At 31.3% G+C, this 14,761-nt stretch overlaps 9 protein-coding genes across 9 annotated transcripts; 5 read left to right on the top strand and 4 right to left on the bottom strand.

Moving 5' to 3' along the window:
* Window positions 1–401: 401 nt before the first annotated feature.
* Window positions 402–1,016, top strand: FG379_000936 (uncharacterized protein; the record flags this gene model as incomplete). The annotated part of the gene is made up of 1 exon (XM_067326346.1): window positions 402–1,016. One exon carries the CDS (start codon window positions 402–404, stop codon window positions 1,014–1,016), a length of 615 nt encoding a protein of 204 aa, XP_067184554.1.
* A 206-nt stretch (window positions 1,017–1,222) lies between these two features.
* Window positions 1,223–1,693, bottom strand: FG379_000935 (uncharacterized protein; the record flags this gene model as incomplete). The annotated part of the gene is made up of 2 exons (XM_067326345.1): window positions 1,223–1,504; window positions 1,571–1,693. 2 exons carry the CDS (start codon window positions 1,691–1,693, stop codon window positions 1,223–1,225), a joined length of 405 nt encoding a protein of 134 aa, XP_067184553.1.
* Window positions 1,694–2,406: 713 nt separating this feature from the next.
* Window positions 2,407–3,105, bottom strand: FG379_000934 (uncharacterized protein; the record flags this gene model as incomplete). The annotated part of the gene is made up of 1 exon (XM_067326344.1): window positions 2,407–3,105. The coding sequence occupies one exon, from the start codon at window positions 3,103–3,105 to the stop codon at window positions 2,407–2,409; it is 699 nt and encodes a 232-aa protein (XP_067184552.1).
* Window positions 3,106–3,938: 833 nt separating this feature from the next.
* Window positions 3,939–4,660, top strand: FG379_000933 (uncharacterized protein; the record flags this gene model as incomplete). The annotated part of the gene is made up of 2 exons (XM_067326343.1): window positions 3,939–4,229; window positions 4,448–4,660. The coding sequence occupies 2 exons, from the start codon at window positions 3,939–3,941 to the stop codon at window positions 4,658–4,660; spliced, it is 504 nt and encodes a 167-aa protein (XP_067184551.1).
* Window positions 4,661–5,210: 550 nt separating this feature from the next.
* Window positions 5,211–5,714, top strand: FG379_000932 (uncharacterized protein; the record flags this gene model as incomplete). Its single annotated transcript, XM_067326342.1, has 1 exon — window positions 5,211–5,714. One exon carries the CDS (start codon window positions 5,211–5,213, stop codon window positions 5,712–5,714), a length of 504 nt encoding a protein of 167 aa, XP_067184550.1.
* Window positions 5,715–5,890: 176 nt separating this feature from the next.
* FG379_000931 (uncharacterized protein) lies at window positions 5,891–8,092 on the bottom strand (the record flags this gene model as incomplete). The annotated part of the gene is made up of 1 exon (XM_067326341.1): window positions 5,891–8,092. One exon carries the CDS (start codon window positions 8,090–8,092, stop codon window positions 5,891–5,893), a length of 2,202 nt encoding a protein of 733 aa, XP_067184549.1.
* Window positions 8,093–8,709: 617 nt separating this feature from the next.
* FG379_000930 (uncharacterized protein) lies at window positions 8,710–9,435 on the top strand (the record flags this gene model as incomplete). The annotated part of the gene is made up of 1 exon (XM_067326340.1): window positions 8,710–9,435. The coding sequence occupies one exon, from the start codon at window positions 8,710–8,712 to the stop codon at window positions 9,433–9,435; it is 726 nt and encodes a 241-aa protein (XP_067184548.1).
* A 116-nt stretch (window positions 9,436–9,551) lies between these two features.
* FG379_000929 (uncharacterized protein) lies at window positions 9,552–9,908 on the bottom strand (the record flags this gene model as incomplete). The annotated part of the gene is made up of 1 exon (XM_067326339.1): window positions 9,552–9,908. One exon carries the CDS (start codon window positions 9,906–9,908, stop codon window positions 9,552–9,554), a length of 357 nt encoding a protein of 118 aa, XP_067184547.1.
* A 1,087-nt stretch (window positions 9,909–10,995) lies between these two features.
* FG379_000927 (PSMD1 protein) lies at window positions 10,996–14,178 on the top strand (the record flags this gene model as incomplete). Its single annotated transcript, XM_067326337.1, has 1 exon — window positions 10,996–14,178. One exon carries the CDS (start codon window positions 10,996–10,998, stop codon window positions 14,176–14,178), a length of 3,183 nt encoding a protein of 1,060 aa, XP_067184545.1.
* Window positions 14,179–14,761: the final 583 nt, after the last annotated feature.

Genomic DNA, 14,761 nt, shown 5'->3' with positions numbered 1-14,761 from the left:
TAGATTACACTCATCCAAAACATCTTTCGCATTTTCTTTCAGATCTGTCTAAAATAGTTATTTTTTTGACATTGGCGCCTTTAATCCAGTTGTGAATAGAAGTTAAACTGGGGTTGTATTAGGTTTTTAATGATTTCAAGGGTGAGATAAATTGTCACGTATGAACATAGTAGATTGTTAAAGCTTTATTTTGGTTTTTTTAGTGATAAGTTAACCCTTTTTCATTGAGTTTGGGAAACACCATTTTTTTTGGGAAAAAACAGAAACAAGTTTGAAAATAAGCAATTAATTAGGTGTTAGGAAGGACTTGAATAAACTCTTAACTAGTTGAAGTTCTGGTAAATCAACTTATTTTGTTATAACTTTCTATTAGAAGTATCTACTTCCTGTAGTTATGGCATATGTCGACAATGAGTGATTATAATGACAAATTCACAGAAAGCTCATCTAACATTACAAATGATGATGTATTCAATATAGAGGAAGAAATAGATTATTCTTACATTGTTAATGATGGTAATAATGGTTCAGATTTAAAAAGAAGTCCCGAAAAGAAGGACGAAAATAATGAATTATTAAATGACGAAGAAATAGATTTGATTCTTGAATACGTTTCTGTAAAAGCGAGTGATAGTAGTGAAGTTACGGGTGATGAAGTTATAGATTCAACCATACAGAATTGCAGAAGTTCCGGATTTGACAGGTCTGAGATATTGGATTATTTAATTAGTTCTGGATATGTTAGTTTTGAAAATGAAAATGACACAAGTGAAGATAGCTTGAGCTATATTCAATCGATATTGCAACAAAAAAACAGATACATTCCAAGTAATATCGAAGAAATAGCACTAGTCGTTTCCTCTGCTTCAAAGATATTTGTTTTAGAACTAATGGCTAAAGTAAACAAACAAATGAATAAAGACAAATCAAATGGTAATAAAAACGCAAATGTAATTAATGTTCACACTATTTATAATGCTTTCACAAACCAAAGGGATCTTATACCAAATATATAATATTGGTGGATGCAAGTGTAATTACACATTGAAATAAATAACATCACGAACAAAAAAATACATGTCTTAAAATATATTATATTATGTTGAATAAACAAGGAACAAATGAGCGTTAATAGTTACGGATTTAGATTAAACTATTATTTTACTTGTTTTTATAACTGTCCTATTACTTATTTAAAAGTTATTTACTTATTAAATTCTTCTTAATTCCTCTTAAATAACATATACATTAATAGGAATACAAAAAAAATAAATAGTGTCATTGCCCATACGTGTTTCCAGTTGCCAGTGCCACTAAGTGATTTAATTTTGGTAATCGTTCCTTTCAATAAAAGTCCAAAAGAACCCATCTCTTCTGTTAAATTTGAGAGCAAATCATTGCTTTCCTTTACTTGTTGCCTCATTGTTGTACTTATGTATTTTAAATCTTGTACTTTCGCCTCTAAATCGATCATGTATTGATCATTTTGCTCCTCTAAAATTGACTAATTTGTTAAATGATGGAAAGAGTAAAAAATAATAATGCTACAAAGTATATTATTTAAACTTACCAAATTGTTATTACTTCCACCGAACAATCCTCCCCTATTATTTTTGTCATCATCGAATTTCGCATACCTATTTCTACCATTCATAGTTGAAAACAAGCTAGACCTCTTGTCCTTTATTTCCATAATGAGTTTATTTTAAATAAACATTCAGCAAGTAAATTTAGTGTTTCTTGTATATATTTTTTCTCTAATGTCGCAATTCTATTATAACTTGGAAAAAAATGCCAATTCTATGCTTATTAACTTCATAACTCAATAAGGTGGTGTGTTTTGTTTATTTGTTAACAAAATGCGTTATAATGACTAGTGGTATGTATATTTCTTATATCAGAGCACATATAAAGCACTTGAAATTATGCTGTTAATGTTGCTAGCCGATGATAATAACAATTTGACTGTTGTTTAATTATATTTGTATTTTCACACTCTGACCTTAACACTCAAATATATACTAATACAAACCTAATTTGTAAATTTTTTTCCCAAATAAGTCTAAAGTAAATGAAAGAAAAAGTAAAACCCGCCCAACAAATCTATTTATGCAAGTTGTATTTAGAAAAAATAAAATATCAGGAATAAAAAAAATTAAAACAGCAAAAAGAAATGAAATAAATAAATCAATTTCACAGAAATAGTGAATTTTCTTAATGAAATATTACTTATGATATGTTCCAACACAAACGAAATAGACGCACAACAGTAAACTTGTGAATGAAGAAAACAAACGTAGTAATAAGATACTTGACAATAAAAATAATGGGGAAAAAATGAAAGTGATTTTTAGAATGTTCATGCAGTTCAAATAAGAATGAAAAATATATGTGTCGCTTAATCACCTAATCGGAATCACTAAACTGTATGGAACTTACACCGGTAGAAATAGTTCCATTACCTTTCCAGGAACATCTCTTTTTTTTAGCTTTTTCATGCCTGAAACCCTTACCTCTAACCTGCCCAAGTTCAAGAGCAGCTTTAGAAGCAAAGTTATCAGAATGATTACTGTATTTTTTCATGTTCCAATATGAATTGTTATTTAGTCTACTATCAGATAGTTTGTCCATGTATTTACTCTCATCTATTCTTTTAAACCTGTTTTGTACCGAGGCTGAAACGGAAGACTCGTCATTATTAGAATCCCAATGAGTGCTTTCGTAATTATCATTATTGTCACTTAAATTTTCAGTTTTATTCTTTTTATTACTAATATTGCTATCTATATCCTCATCTTTCCTCTCTTGTTTGTGCTTCCTTTTCTTTTCATGTTTGTTCAGATTCACTTTTTCTACACTTGCAGACTTGCTTTTTTGTTTGTTTTCCTCAGAATCATTATTTTCTAAACCTTTATTTTCACAATAGTATCTAATCAGTTGTTCTAAATCTGGAATCCTTTTATACAGTTTTAATGATCTATTCCCAATACTTTCCAACTCAGGATGGCTTTTGTTTATGCATTTTACTGCTTTTGACAACTTCAAATCCTCCAGGGATTCCCTAATTAACCACAAACATGCTAATTTATAATCAACATTATTCATTGTTTAGTCTTACTCAGTTTATGACAGTTTGGGTAAAACTTATTGATATTTGGTTGCTTTTTAACCTTAATAGTTAACTCTATACTCAAAAAAGTATAACCAAAGTTTTGAATCTTAATTCATATAAAGTTAAGGTAACCTATTTTCTTTTATTTGGAAAATGAATGGTCTCGACAATATGCAGTTCACGTTACCACCTTATTATCTTCTTTTCACTTCTTATCTTGAAAGCATTCGCAAACACTACTTCTGTAGACAAAGATAATAATAGTAATTGTATTTTCGACAAATGCTATTTATTTTAAACTATGTTCAAAAAGTAAAATTTGCCATTTCACCTAACTGAGAATTGGCGCCTTATTCCTAAATCACGAGAAACATACCACAAATTAATAAGGGTCTAGCACATATGTGTATATGTAAGCGAGATAATGAAAATAATAGTAAAGCATTAACGATTATATATTTTGTTATGAGTACGCAGACATATGCAAGCAGTGGCTTGTAAGGATGGCAATACTGATTTATTTGGTTTTATTTTTACTAGTAGTATTATTTTTGCAAAATACGAACTACTTTTCAATTATGCATACGAGGTAAATTAATTGAAATATACAAATAATCAGGAACGGATGGTTTTAGACAGTTTGTAAAGAGTGTTATCAATAATAGAGTCACTATTTAGAAATCTGTTTAAAAGCTATTTTTCCTGTCGTTATTTTTTTCTTTCCTAATTATTGACTTAATCAAACTTTACTTTTTCTGTGTTTACTTAACACTTCGTAAAATTGAATACCTATATTATTGGCAATTATTATAGAAAATTGGTGCATATGTTTGCAGGCACATATGCTCTATTTGTACCGAACACACCTGAAAATAGAATATTGAAAATTTGTATGGCAACGTTGATAGTCGTGTTAGTTTGGGTATTTCCCGATGTATTTAAATTCAAATTTGCAAGGCCTAATGACAAGGGAATACTCTTTTTTGGTATTCTCGTCTGTATTTGGTCATTGTTTAATTTAGATTTTAATTACTTCGCACCTTCCATTTACAGTGACCCTATTGGAGCAATAATAGGGAATGCTTTTCCTGAACCAAAATTATATGGGGAAAAAACCGTAAGTTTATTGCTACTCTGAGAAAAGGCTGAAGTATCAACATTTAAGCGTTAGAATACATAATAGTTTTAACATAAATTGGTGGTAAACATTGTTATAGGTGTTATTTCCCCTTACCACCACGACTACAATTGGAGCGTCCAAAAATAAATGATTCTAACAAGCAAAAGCCTTTTACTTGATTCAACAATACTATATAGTACTAATTTTCTTTACAGGTGACAGGCTCACTTTCCATATTCATAGTGTCATTGCTGACAACATATGCTCTCGGAAGCAATTTACTACTTCGAGTTTTTACTTCCATTGTCATAACCATATTGGAACTTTTCGGGGGTGAATACGACAATCTCGCATTGACTACTCCAATGCTTACTTTATGTATCTTAAATAAAACAATTTATGCAAAGAATAACTACCTTGTCTTATAGATCCAAGGCAAAATCTGGCGTAAATAGCAATAATTGACATGGCATAGACAAAATTGTGCAGGATTCAGAGAGAAACAACTTCGAAACATTCCAATGAATAGAACACACACAAAGTGTATTTTTTGTTATTGTTACCATTAATTAATACATTTAAATGTCGAATTTTAATTCAAATGCAATTTTCTTCCTGAATCAACTCTGAATTTCCCGCCTGTTTTCTTTACAGGCATATATAAGTAGAGACGATTATCAATATTACTAAAATAAATAGTAAAAAGGCATAATTGTTAGTTATTGTAGTACATTTATACTAATTAATTATTTATTTTTTAAATAAGTATTATTAACTGTCGCGTCTCAAAAAAAACCACATTAATGTATAATTAATGGTATCGAGATTTAGATAAAGAGACAGGAAGTAAAATTAATTCGTTGTAGGAATTGACTTACGGGTTTTTTTTCCACTTTAAACATAAAGAAGCCTGTTTGGGATTAGATACATAAACGTGATTGTTTAGACTCAAATTAAAGTCAAAAGAGTTAAAGTAAAATGTCTTCCAAGGCTCGCCAAGCAACAGCAATAGACGCTCAAACTGAGAAGGCATTCCAAAAACAAGAGACTGTGTTTTTGGGAGATAAGCGTCTTCTATCAAAAAAGGGAGCAAAAATTCCGAGATACTTCAGGGACCCAGGCTTGGGTTTCTCAATACCTACAGAAGCCAAGACAGGGATTTATATTGACAAGAAATGCCCATTTACTGGCAATGTAAGTATTAGGGGGCGTATATTAAAAGGTATGTGTATATCTACTAAGATGAAGAGAACGATCGTCGTCAGAAGAAACTACCTAAAGTACGTAGCAAAGTACAACAGATTCGAAAAGAGACACAAAAATGTATCGGTCCATTGTTCCCCATGTTTCGATGTTAAGGAAGGTGACATTATTACAATGGGACAATGCCGACCACTGTCCAAAACCATTAGATTCAATGTATTGAAGGTTGAAAAGAATCAAATATTTGGAACTGCTCGTAAGCAATTCCGTCTTTTCTAGATTAATATTACTATTGGTAGTTTAGTAGAATAATAAGAAGGCTATTTTTTGCTCATTTTCGTTTTTAAATGACTTTGAATGATAGAAATGTCAGTTTTTTTGTATAAATACTAAATATTAGGAGAAAGATACAGTGAAACCGGACTACATGTTATTTTATGTTTATTCTGTGGAGTCTATTTAAAGGGCAGTTTTGTTTGTATGTAGCCTTTGCTAGTTCGGCTATTCGTAGGTCTAGTCATGTCTATTAAATCAATTTTTCTATTTGAAGAGGGAATTCTTTTGATGCTGAGATTAGTAGATTTCTTTTTTACCCTAGATAAGGTACTTTTTCTGTCCAAATATTTATACTCGAACGGCCAGTTGTTGTATATTTTTTTAATTTTTATTGAATCTTGTGATGATGTTATATTTGAAATAACGTGACTTCCATGGATAAAGTCCTCTTTAGTGGTGTAGTAGTCGTTATTACTTTCTGTTATCTGAGATTCTAATTCCTCCATCAAAATTAGATCTGTATCAAAATACTCGGTATTTAGATTATCCTGATCAAAGCCCTGAACTAACTTGTGTGTATCATTATCGTTACCAGTTTGGATTCCGTTTTTACAGTTAAAAGCCATATTATTGTCGGCATGGGTGTTGTTGAATTTTTTAATTTTTGAATTAGAGAGAAATCCAAAACTGATTTTTTTGTTATTGACTATTCTAGCATAGCCTGATAAAGAAACTCCTAAATATTTGCAAGGCAAAGGAAATTTAACATTTGCAGGTTTTCTCTTATTTGTAAAAGATATATCTGCACCATTATTGTCAAACTTGGTGTAAAGTATATGTTTAGAACATTCATATATTTCATTAACTGTCGGTATGTCTGATTTGTATCTAAAATCACTTGTTTTAATCTTAATGATGCCGTTGCTATCCTTCAGTTTAACGCCTATTTTAGTTGGCTTGTTTTTATATTGCTTATAGTTGTTATAATTTCTATGATAAAGTTCATTTGAAAACACTTTCAACCATTTTTCCACATCATCTATATTTTTAAGTGGGATTCCGAATATTTTAGATGACTGCATACTGCTTATTTTGTTATTTGATACAACAGAGTCATTGTCTATTCCTCTTGATGAATTGTACAAATATGTTCCATTTTTATTTCCAAATAAGTCAATTAATTGCAACACATTATATTTTTGTAAATCTTTGATTGTACTTACCTTGGGTAATAACTCAGTGATTCTCCTTCCCAGTTTTCCACCCAAGTATCTTAGTTTTAGTACGTTTGTTTCGCTTATATATCTCTCAAACCACCTAGGTAACAACAAAACCTGATTATTAGGTTTTCTCATAGAACTCATCATTTTAGAATATAATTTATTTACATATATACCTGAACTACATGTATATGTTGTCTCATTTAGTAATCTCTTCCTTGCCCTGTAAATTATCGTTGAACCTATAATTAAACACATTTCTTTAAATGTTAAATTTGTGATTCCAAAGTAACTGCTATTTGAATCCTCATTATTATTATTTACACTGGTATTTTCGTTATAATCGTATAGTTCACAAACTATATTTCTAAATTCCTCCTTTTTAAACAATTCTGGAAACAACAACTCTATATAGTTTATTATTTTCTTGTTTTTCATCAGATCTTTAATGTTACTCTCATCAATACTGTATTCACTACTAATACACAAATATTTGTTCAATTCTTCTATTTTTTTAATGCACTCAATACAATCGGTCTCATACTCTATTTCAATGTAAACATCGAAGATGTTTATTATTAATTCTGTTAGATCGAAGTAAATTTCATCTATAGAGGCTATTTGTGATTTACAATATGGTAAATAACTTGTTAGTAATTTAAAAACTAATTTTGATGCTTTTCTAAATATGTCTAATGAAACTTTTTTATCTGCATCATTCTGAACTTCATCAGTTTTAGTGTATTTTGTTTTGCTTTGTTCTTTACTGTCTTCCAAATGTAAATTAAAATCGTAGTTTTTACCTGGAGAATGTTCGTTTTCACCACCTTTATATGCTGGCAATGCATCTACGAATATGTTTTTCGGAATGACTATTTCAGGACAAATTGACAGTACCTGTTCTTTGCTCATTCCTCTGTTAAGTCCTTTTTCTTTTGAAGGATAGTTTAGAGCTAGAACCAAGTTATTATGTATAACAGCCAGTGGTTTTTCCCTAGGTATATTGTATACAATGTGACAAACCTGGGCAAAAAATGCATCCATATCTATTAAGGATATTACTTTTGGAACGAGTTTTCGATTATATTTCGTTCTAAAATCTGAACTTATGTCACTAAACAGTACTAGGTCATCTTTTTCTTCTGTATTTAAAGTTAACATATCTCTAAATTTGATATAAATATATTTAGATTGGTATCACATCTTCACCGAGCTCAAATATATTAATAATAATGCTGTTAGAGAAGCAAATTAAATAAGATTAATACCTGTTAAAAGAAACAGTTAATGTCGTATTTAACTTTTGTGCTTTAAGGGGAAGAAACAAGCGTTATGCACACAATTACAAATTATGTGTATATTTCGATTTAATTAAAAAAAATGCATTTGGTCGTTACTTTTCATATTAAGTTGTATTAAATGCTTTATTTCAGTTTATGAATACACATCACGACAAATTTAAGGAAGCTGGATGCCAAGTATAAATTACTTGGTACCTTTAATTAACTTCATATACCGGGGTTTTATTTATTTGCCGGCAATAGAGAAGCCCAGAAAATATTTAAATAAAGAAAACAAATTAGGAAAAAAAGTCTTAACAAAGAAGAAAAGCCAGATTGAGTTAGCTTTAGTAAAGCATTATAATGGCTAAAAGATCATTCACGCTTCATATATGACATTATCCCAGACCTTTTACCATAATATAGTACATAGCTTTAACAAGAATATATAGCCAGTCCAAAACTGTAGATTTTTCACTTTTTTTTAAAGAAAAGAATATGAATGATCTGATTTCTACACAGGGCTTTCGTCAAGATGGAAGAAGAGCAAACGAAATTAGAAGAATGAACTGCACTATATACGATCACAGGTATAAAGGAATAGACAGCAGTATTTTCTTCGAACAAGGGCTTACAAAGCTGTTGGTATCAGTTGTAGGTCCAACTCCAACATCTGGAAACAACCCTGGTCTAAATATTAACTGTAACTTCAAAATAGCTCCTTTTTCCTCCCAAGATAGAAGGAAAAGAACAAAAAATGACAAACTTTGTACAGAAAATTCGATGCTAATATCTAAAACCTTTTCATCTGTAATAGGAGAGTTTTATAATAAATCTCAGATAAATATTAATATTATGCTTGTAGAGGGTGATGGAAGCGTTAAATCTGCAGCTATTAATGCAACCAGCATTGCGCTGGCATTAGCAGGCATAAATATGAAGGATCTAATAGTATCAGCTACATGTGGCTCGTTTGGAAAATATATCTTTCATGATCTAACTCAAATGGAAGTTGAAGCCTTGAAATCTAACATTTTATTAGCCATTAATAGCACAGACAACGAAATATATCCTGTTACTATTGACATAAACGGAAAAGCCGATCAAGACGCTGTTGAAAATCTTACTCAAGAAGCCTTCATCGCCTGTAAAACCGCTTCTTATAGGATTAGAAACTTTCTTAAAGTATATACCTCAAATAAAATCCAGAATATGATTAAGTAAGTATAGTTTTATTACACATAGACAAGTAAATTAATTAGATAATACTTTTACACATTATCCTCTATATACACTTAACTTGATATAACGTTTTTTTTGGATAAGTTATTTGTACTATATCATTTACTCTTGTTATTATAGCTTTCATTACATTCCTCACTACTGAGTTCGTCTTCTGAAGAGGAAGATGACTCACCAAACTCTCTTTTTTTGTGGTAAATACAGCATTTTTTCGATTTTTTTTTGTTCATCATCTCATTATCAATTGCGGATTCATCCCAAGTTACGTTTAATAGCGATTTATTTCTTTCTTTACTGTCGTTTGCATTGCCGTCCTGAGTTTGTTTATCCGAACTTGACACTTTTAACTCCTGTTTGTTGTAACTACTAGTTACATTGTTACTTGAATCTGTTGCATTGAAATTCTCGCTTATTACTTCATCATCAAAAACCACTGATGTTATTGATTTGCTCATTTTACCTTTTTTTTCAATGTTCGTATTTACATCATAACGCTTGCTGCTTTCTCGAAGTACTTTTTCCCTCTGCTATTTAAAAGCGAACTTCTAACGCCGTTTGTATTCTACGTACCACTGAATTACCGAATTTCACTCACAAGTTCTTCCAATTTAGTACGTATATATTCTTGGTTTGCTGATACCTGTATGCCTTTTTATAGTGAGAATATGAATTGGCATTTGTGTATGTTATTGTGCTAAAACTGCCTAATATTCAACTGAAAAACTTCTCAGTAGCTATAATACTAGCTACAATTGAAGTGCTCCTCACACAATTTGTCTATACCCTTGTTATTTGCAGTCTATATTCACACCCTTATCAAACTTATTATTTTGGAAAGGCAATGTAATTGCCGCGAAGTGCAATTTAAAAATACAAAAAGACGTGTGAGATTCCTGCAATCCAATAATAAAAACTGGGACAAAAACAGCAAAGTGATCCACAGCAATCTGCCCCTTATGTAGTATTCTAACTCCAGGTGCGTGAAACAACAAATTCCTATTCGAAGCTAATTAAAAAGAATAATAATAATCTTGTTAGTACTTATTAAATAATGAAATTGTGGCGCCGTTCGGCGGTAAATAGTTAAATAAATAAGAGGGGTGATTTAATTGTTGGTGTCAAATAAAAGTGGAGATAAGCAACAAAAGTAAAGAGAAAGGAGAAGTAAGGCAGTGAGATAATATACACGTTACATATATAGTGTTGTAATGATATTTTAGATAAATTGTTACTGAAACAAGAGGAGTATTCAATTTAAGCAGCAATCCCCCACCATAGCGAGGATAACATAAAAAGGAAAGTTTGGAATTTGAAGGATTAGTGTGAAAGCAATAAAATAAAAAGTTAATAGTTACTTTTAAACAATACTCGCACTAATTTGTTCAAATAGCAGGTACATTGATACGAAAACGGTCTTTTCTTCTGTGTTACTTGAATAGCTGAGGTACGCTGTTAAAATAGTAATAAGACAAAACGGCTAAAAGTGGCAATAAAAGTAATTTTGTAACCTACTATTTTTGAGTTACTAGTAGAAAAACGACAATGGCAGACTTTATGGTAGATAGATCCCTGAAACAGATGCAAATAAATGATAGTGGAAGTAGTAGGACCTTGAGTTCAATATCTGGATTTGCATTGTTGCTGGAAGATGAATCAACTAAACTAAGGAAATATGCACTTAAGGAACTAAACGGTGTAGTTGATGGATATTGGTTTGAAATTGCTGAGTATTTAAATTTGATTGAAAGTTGCTTTGAGGACGAGATGTTTCCAGGAAGAGAATTAGCAGCATTATTGGCATCAAAAGTGTATTTTCACATGGAAGACTATGATGAAGCATTGAAATACTTGTTGTATAGTTATAAATTATTTGATCCAATGGAGAACAGTTCTTATTCTGAGTCGATGGTTGTGAAGTGCATAGATGAGTTCATTAAAATATGCAAAAATGACTATAACGATAAGATAGCAAATGGGGAAAATTTTGATAACATAAAAAATAGAAAGATAGATGGATTGGATGAAAGATTGAGTAATTTGGTTGAGGATTTATTGCTCAGAAGTACATCTAACAACAATTATTTGAATGCTATGGGAATAACAATTGAATCACGGAGATCTGATTTGTTGTTCCAAATACTTGAAAATAATATAGATTCAATTGACTCGCTAGTTTCGTTATTTAGTCAGTGTATGAATTCAGTTAAAGATTTGGACTCAAATAAATTTAAATATGAGTGTTACCAGATAATTATAGATATTGTCGAAAAGACCAACAATTTCAGAACAAACAAGTTACTACGGATATATTGTCAGTGTTTATGTTACATGGAAAACAAGCGAAAATTATCGGATATCCTTTTAGATCTTGTAAAAGATGAAGAAACTGTTGCTCTTTCCTATTATATTGGGTTTTTGCTTAGAGACAATGAAGCTAATACATTGTACTTGGATATCATAAATGATATAAGTGATGAAATCAATAAAATAGAAAATTCAACAACTAAGAACCAAAATGATGGTAATGACGATTCCAATATGAAAGATGATTCTAGTGATAAAGTGGTAGATAAAACAAAGTACTTAAGAAACCTAAAATATATTATTTCTGGTGAAGCAACTATAGATTTGTACTTGCAATTTTTGCATTTGAATAATCAGCCAGACTTGGGAATATTAGATTACATAAAGAATAACAATGATCAAAGGTCAACTATTGTTCACACAGCATTGGTAATGGCTCATGGATTAATGCAATCAGGGACGACGTGTGATTTGTTTCTAAGAAATAATTTAGAATGGCTTGGAAAAGCTACGCATTGGTCTCGTTTTTCCACAGCTGCTTCTCTTGGTGTAATCCACATGGGACATATAAGAGAGTCGTTTAAGGTACTTTCAACGTGCCTTCCAGCTCATGGAAACGGTTCATCTTCGTCGTCCGATAATCCCAACAACAGTGGAAGTGCTTTGGGTGGACAATACAGTGAGGGAGGATCATTTTATGCCCTTGGACTTATACATGCAAATCACGTTGATGAACATAAAAAACTCTATTTACTTGAACAACTTAGAAATCCACAAAGAAACGAAGTATTGCAACACGGTGCCTGCCTAGGATTGGGTATAATGTATATGGGTACATGTAATGACGATTTATATGAAGAACTTAAAAATGTTCTTTATATGGATAATGCAGTAGCGGGTGAAGCGGCTGCTTATGCAATTGGTATGTTGATGTTCGGTTCTGGGTCTACAAGAGCAGTAAATAACTTGATTTCTTATGCAAAGGATACACAGCATGAAAAAATAATAAGGGCATGTTCAGTAGCTCTGGGTTTGGTTGCGTATGGGAAGCAAGAAGAAGTAAATGAACTATTTGCTCAACTGAATTCGGATAACGAACACTTTATACGTTTTGGTGCGATAAATTTGCTTGGTTTGGCATATTGTGGTACAGGAAACAATTTCGCTTTAGAAAAACTGCTTTATTCCTGTGTGAACGAATTATCTGATGATAATAAAAGAGCCGCTGTATTCTCGCTTGGTCTAGTTATGTGTAGAAATATACAGCAAATACCTCAAATTTTTAATTTACTTTGTGATAGTTACAACCCACATGTTAGATATGCTGCTGCCTTAACATTGGGTATTATTTGTTGTGGAACTGGTTTAGGCAAAATAATATCAATTTTGGATACACTCACAAATGATTCCGTTGACTTTGTAAAACAAGCTGCATATATTGGCCTTGGAATGTTAATTACACAACAAAATGAACAACAATGTGATAAACTTGTATCAATAAGACAGAAACTAATAAAGGCCTCGACTGATAAACACCAACACATTACTACTAGATTTGGAGCTATACTAGGTATAGGCCTGGCAGATGCAGGAGGGAGAAATGTTGTTGCTTCTTTGTTTTCTAGGACTGGAGAGATAAGACCAAAAGCTGTTATTGGATTTACACTATTTTATCAATTTTGGTATTGGTTTCCACTTGTTCACTGCATTTCACTTACCTTTTATCCAACATGTTCTATTGGATTAGACAAAGAATTAAGAATACCAAAAAGTTTTAAAATGAGATGCAAGAACAATTCTGGCAAATATAACTATCCTAAACCTTTTTCACTAACTAAAAATGAGGACAAAAAAGTAGTTGTTACTGCCGTCTTATCCACCGCATCTAAGAAAAAATCTAAAAAATCTGTCTTAACTGCCAAACAGGAAGATCATAAAATGGAAATTGATAGACAATTACCATCTACAGAGAAACAAACTGATCAGGATCAATCCGAAAAAATTGGTACCGATTCAAATGTTGCAAATATTGAAAATGACAAGGTTGAATCCTTTTCTGGTCTTGGGAATGATGAAAACAATGAATATCTATTACTTAATAATCCATTTAGAGTTATTGGTGACCAGAGTGAATATCTCGAATTTATCCCAGACTCGAGATTCACTCCAGCTATTGATTATCAATATAAAACAGGTTTTATTATTCTTAAGGACAATAAGCCATCTGAAGACGAAGAGTACATTCTAGTATATAATAACTCAAATAAGTCCTCTGAACAAAATGATGAGGATAAAAAGAAAAATGACGGTGAATCTAGTTCCAAAGTAGATGATGATAGCAACGGCAGAAAGACTGACAATACTAACGAGGATAATGAACAAGAAGTAATTTCACCTGAAACTTTCGAGTGGCAGGGATAGAGCATGTAGCCTTCGAAAGTGTTTAATTACAAGTGCAAAGCACGTGCAATGGCAATTGTTCCTCTCTGTTTGGTATTGTTATCTTTTGTAATACATATCTGTACAGCGAATTGCATTTGTGTAGGTTGCATACGTTGACCCTGTCGTCTAAATTATACAACATAGTGGTGGGTGTGTAGTGCTAGAGATAAAAGGACTGTGACATCTTACTTTTTCCATTTATTACTGAGAACTAGAGAACACAACATGATACCTAAATTTTGTCTGTATAGCATCATGTTTTTCGGTATTTAAACACATAATACTTCCCGCCCTTTTCTGTGCTGCTATAAAATAGTTGCCTCTAAAATAGGTAGGAGGGGTTACGAATGTGGCAAAGGTCAAACTCTACTAAAAAATTTCTTCTTAAAGAATGGAAGGTACATTTGATTCGATTTTTATAGTAAAAAAGATCATTTAATATAGGTATATTTTTTGTTCTTGTAAATAATAGACAATTGCTCTAGTCCTTTCGATATTTTCTTCGTGATAAAATAGTGTAATGGTAAAACTGAATAAATGTAGAGAAAAGTCATAAGAATAT

This window comes from Cryptosporidium bovis, assembly GCF_009768925.1.
Source record: "Cryptosporidium bovis isolate 45015 chromosome Unknown contig_18, whole genome shotgun sequence".
NCBI classification, from domain to species: Eukaryota; Apicomplexa; class Conoidasida; order Eucoccidiorida; family Cryptosporidiidae; genus Cryptosporidium; species Cryptosporidium bovis.
Note: the sequence above shows the minus strand (reverse complement) of the source record. Positions and strands in the feature narration are given on the sequence as shown.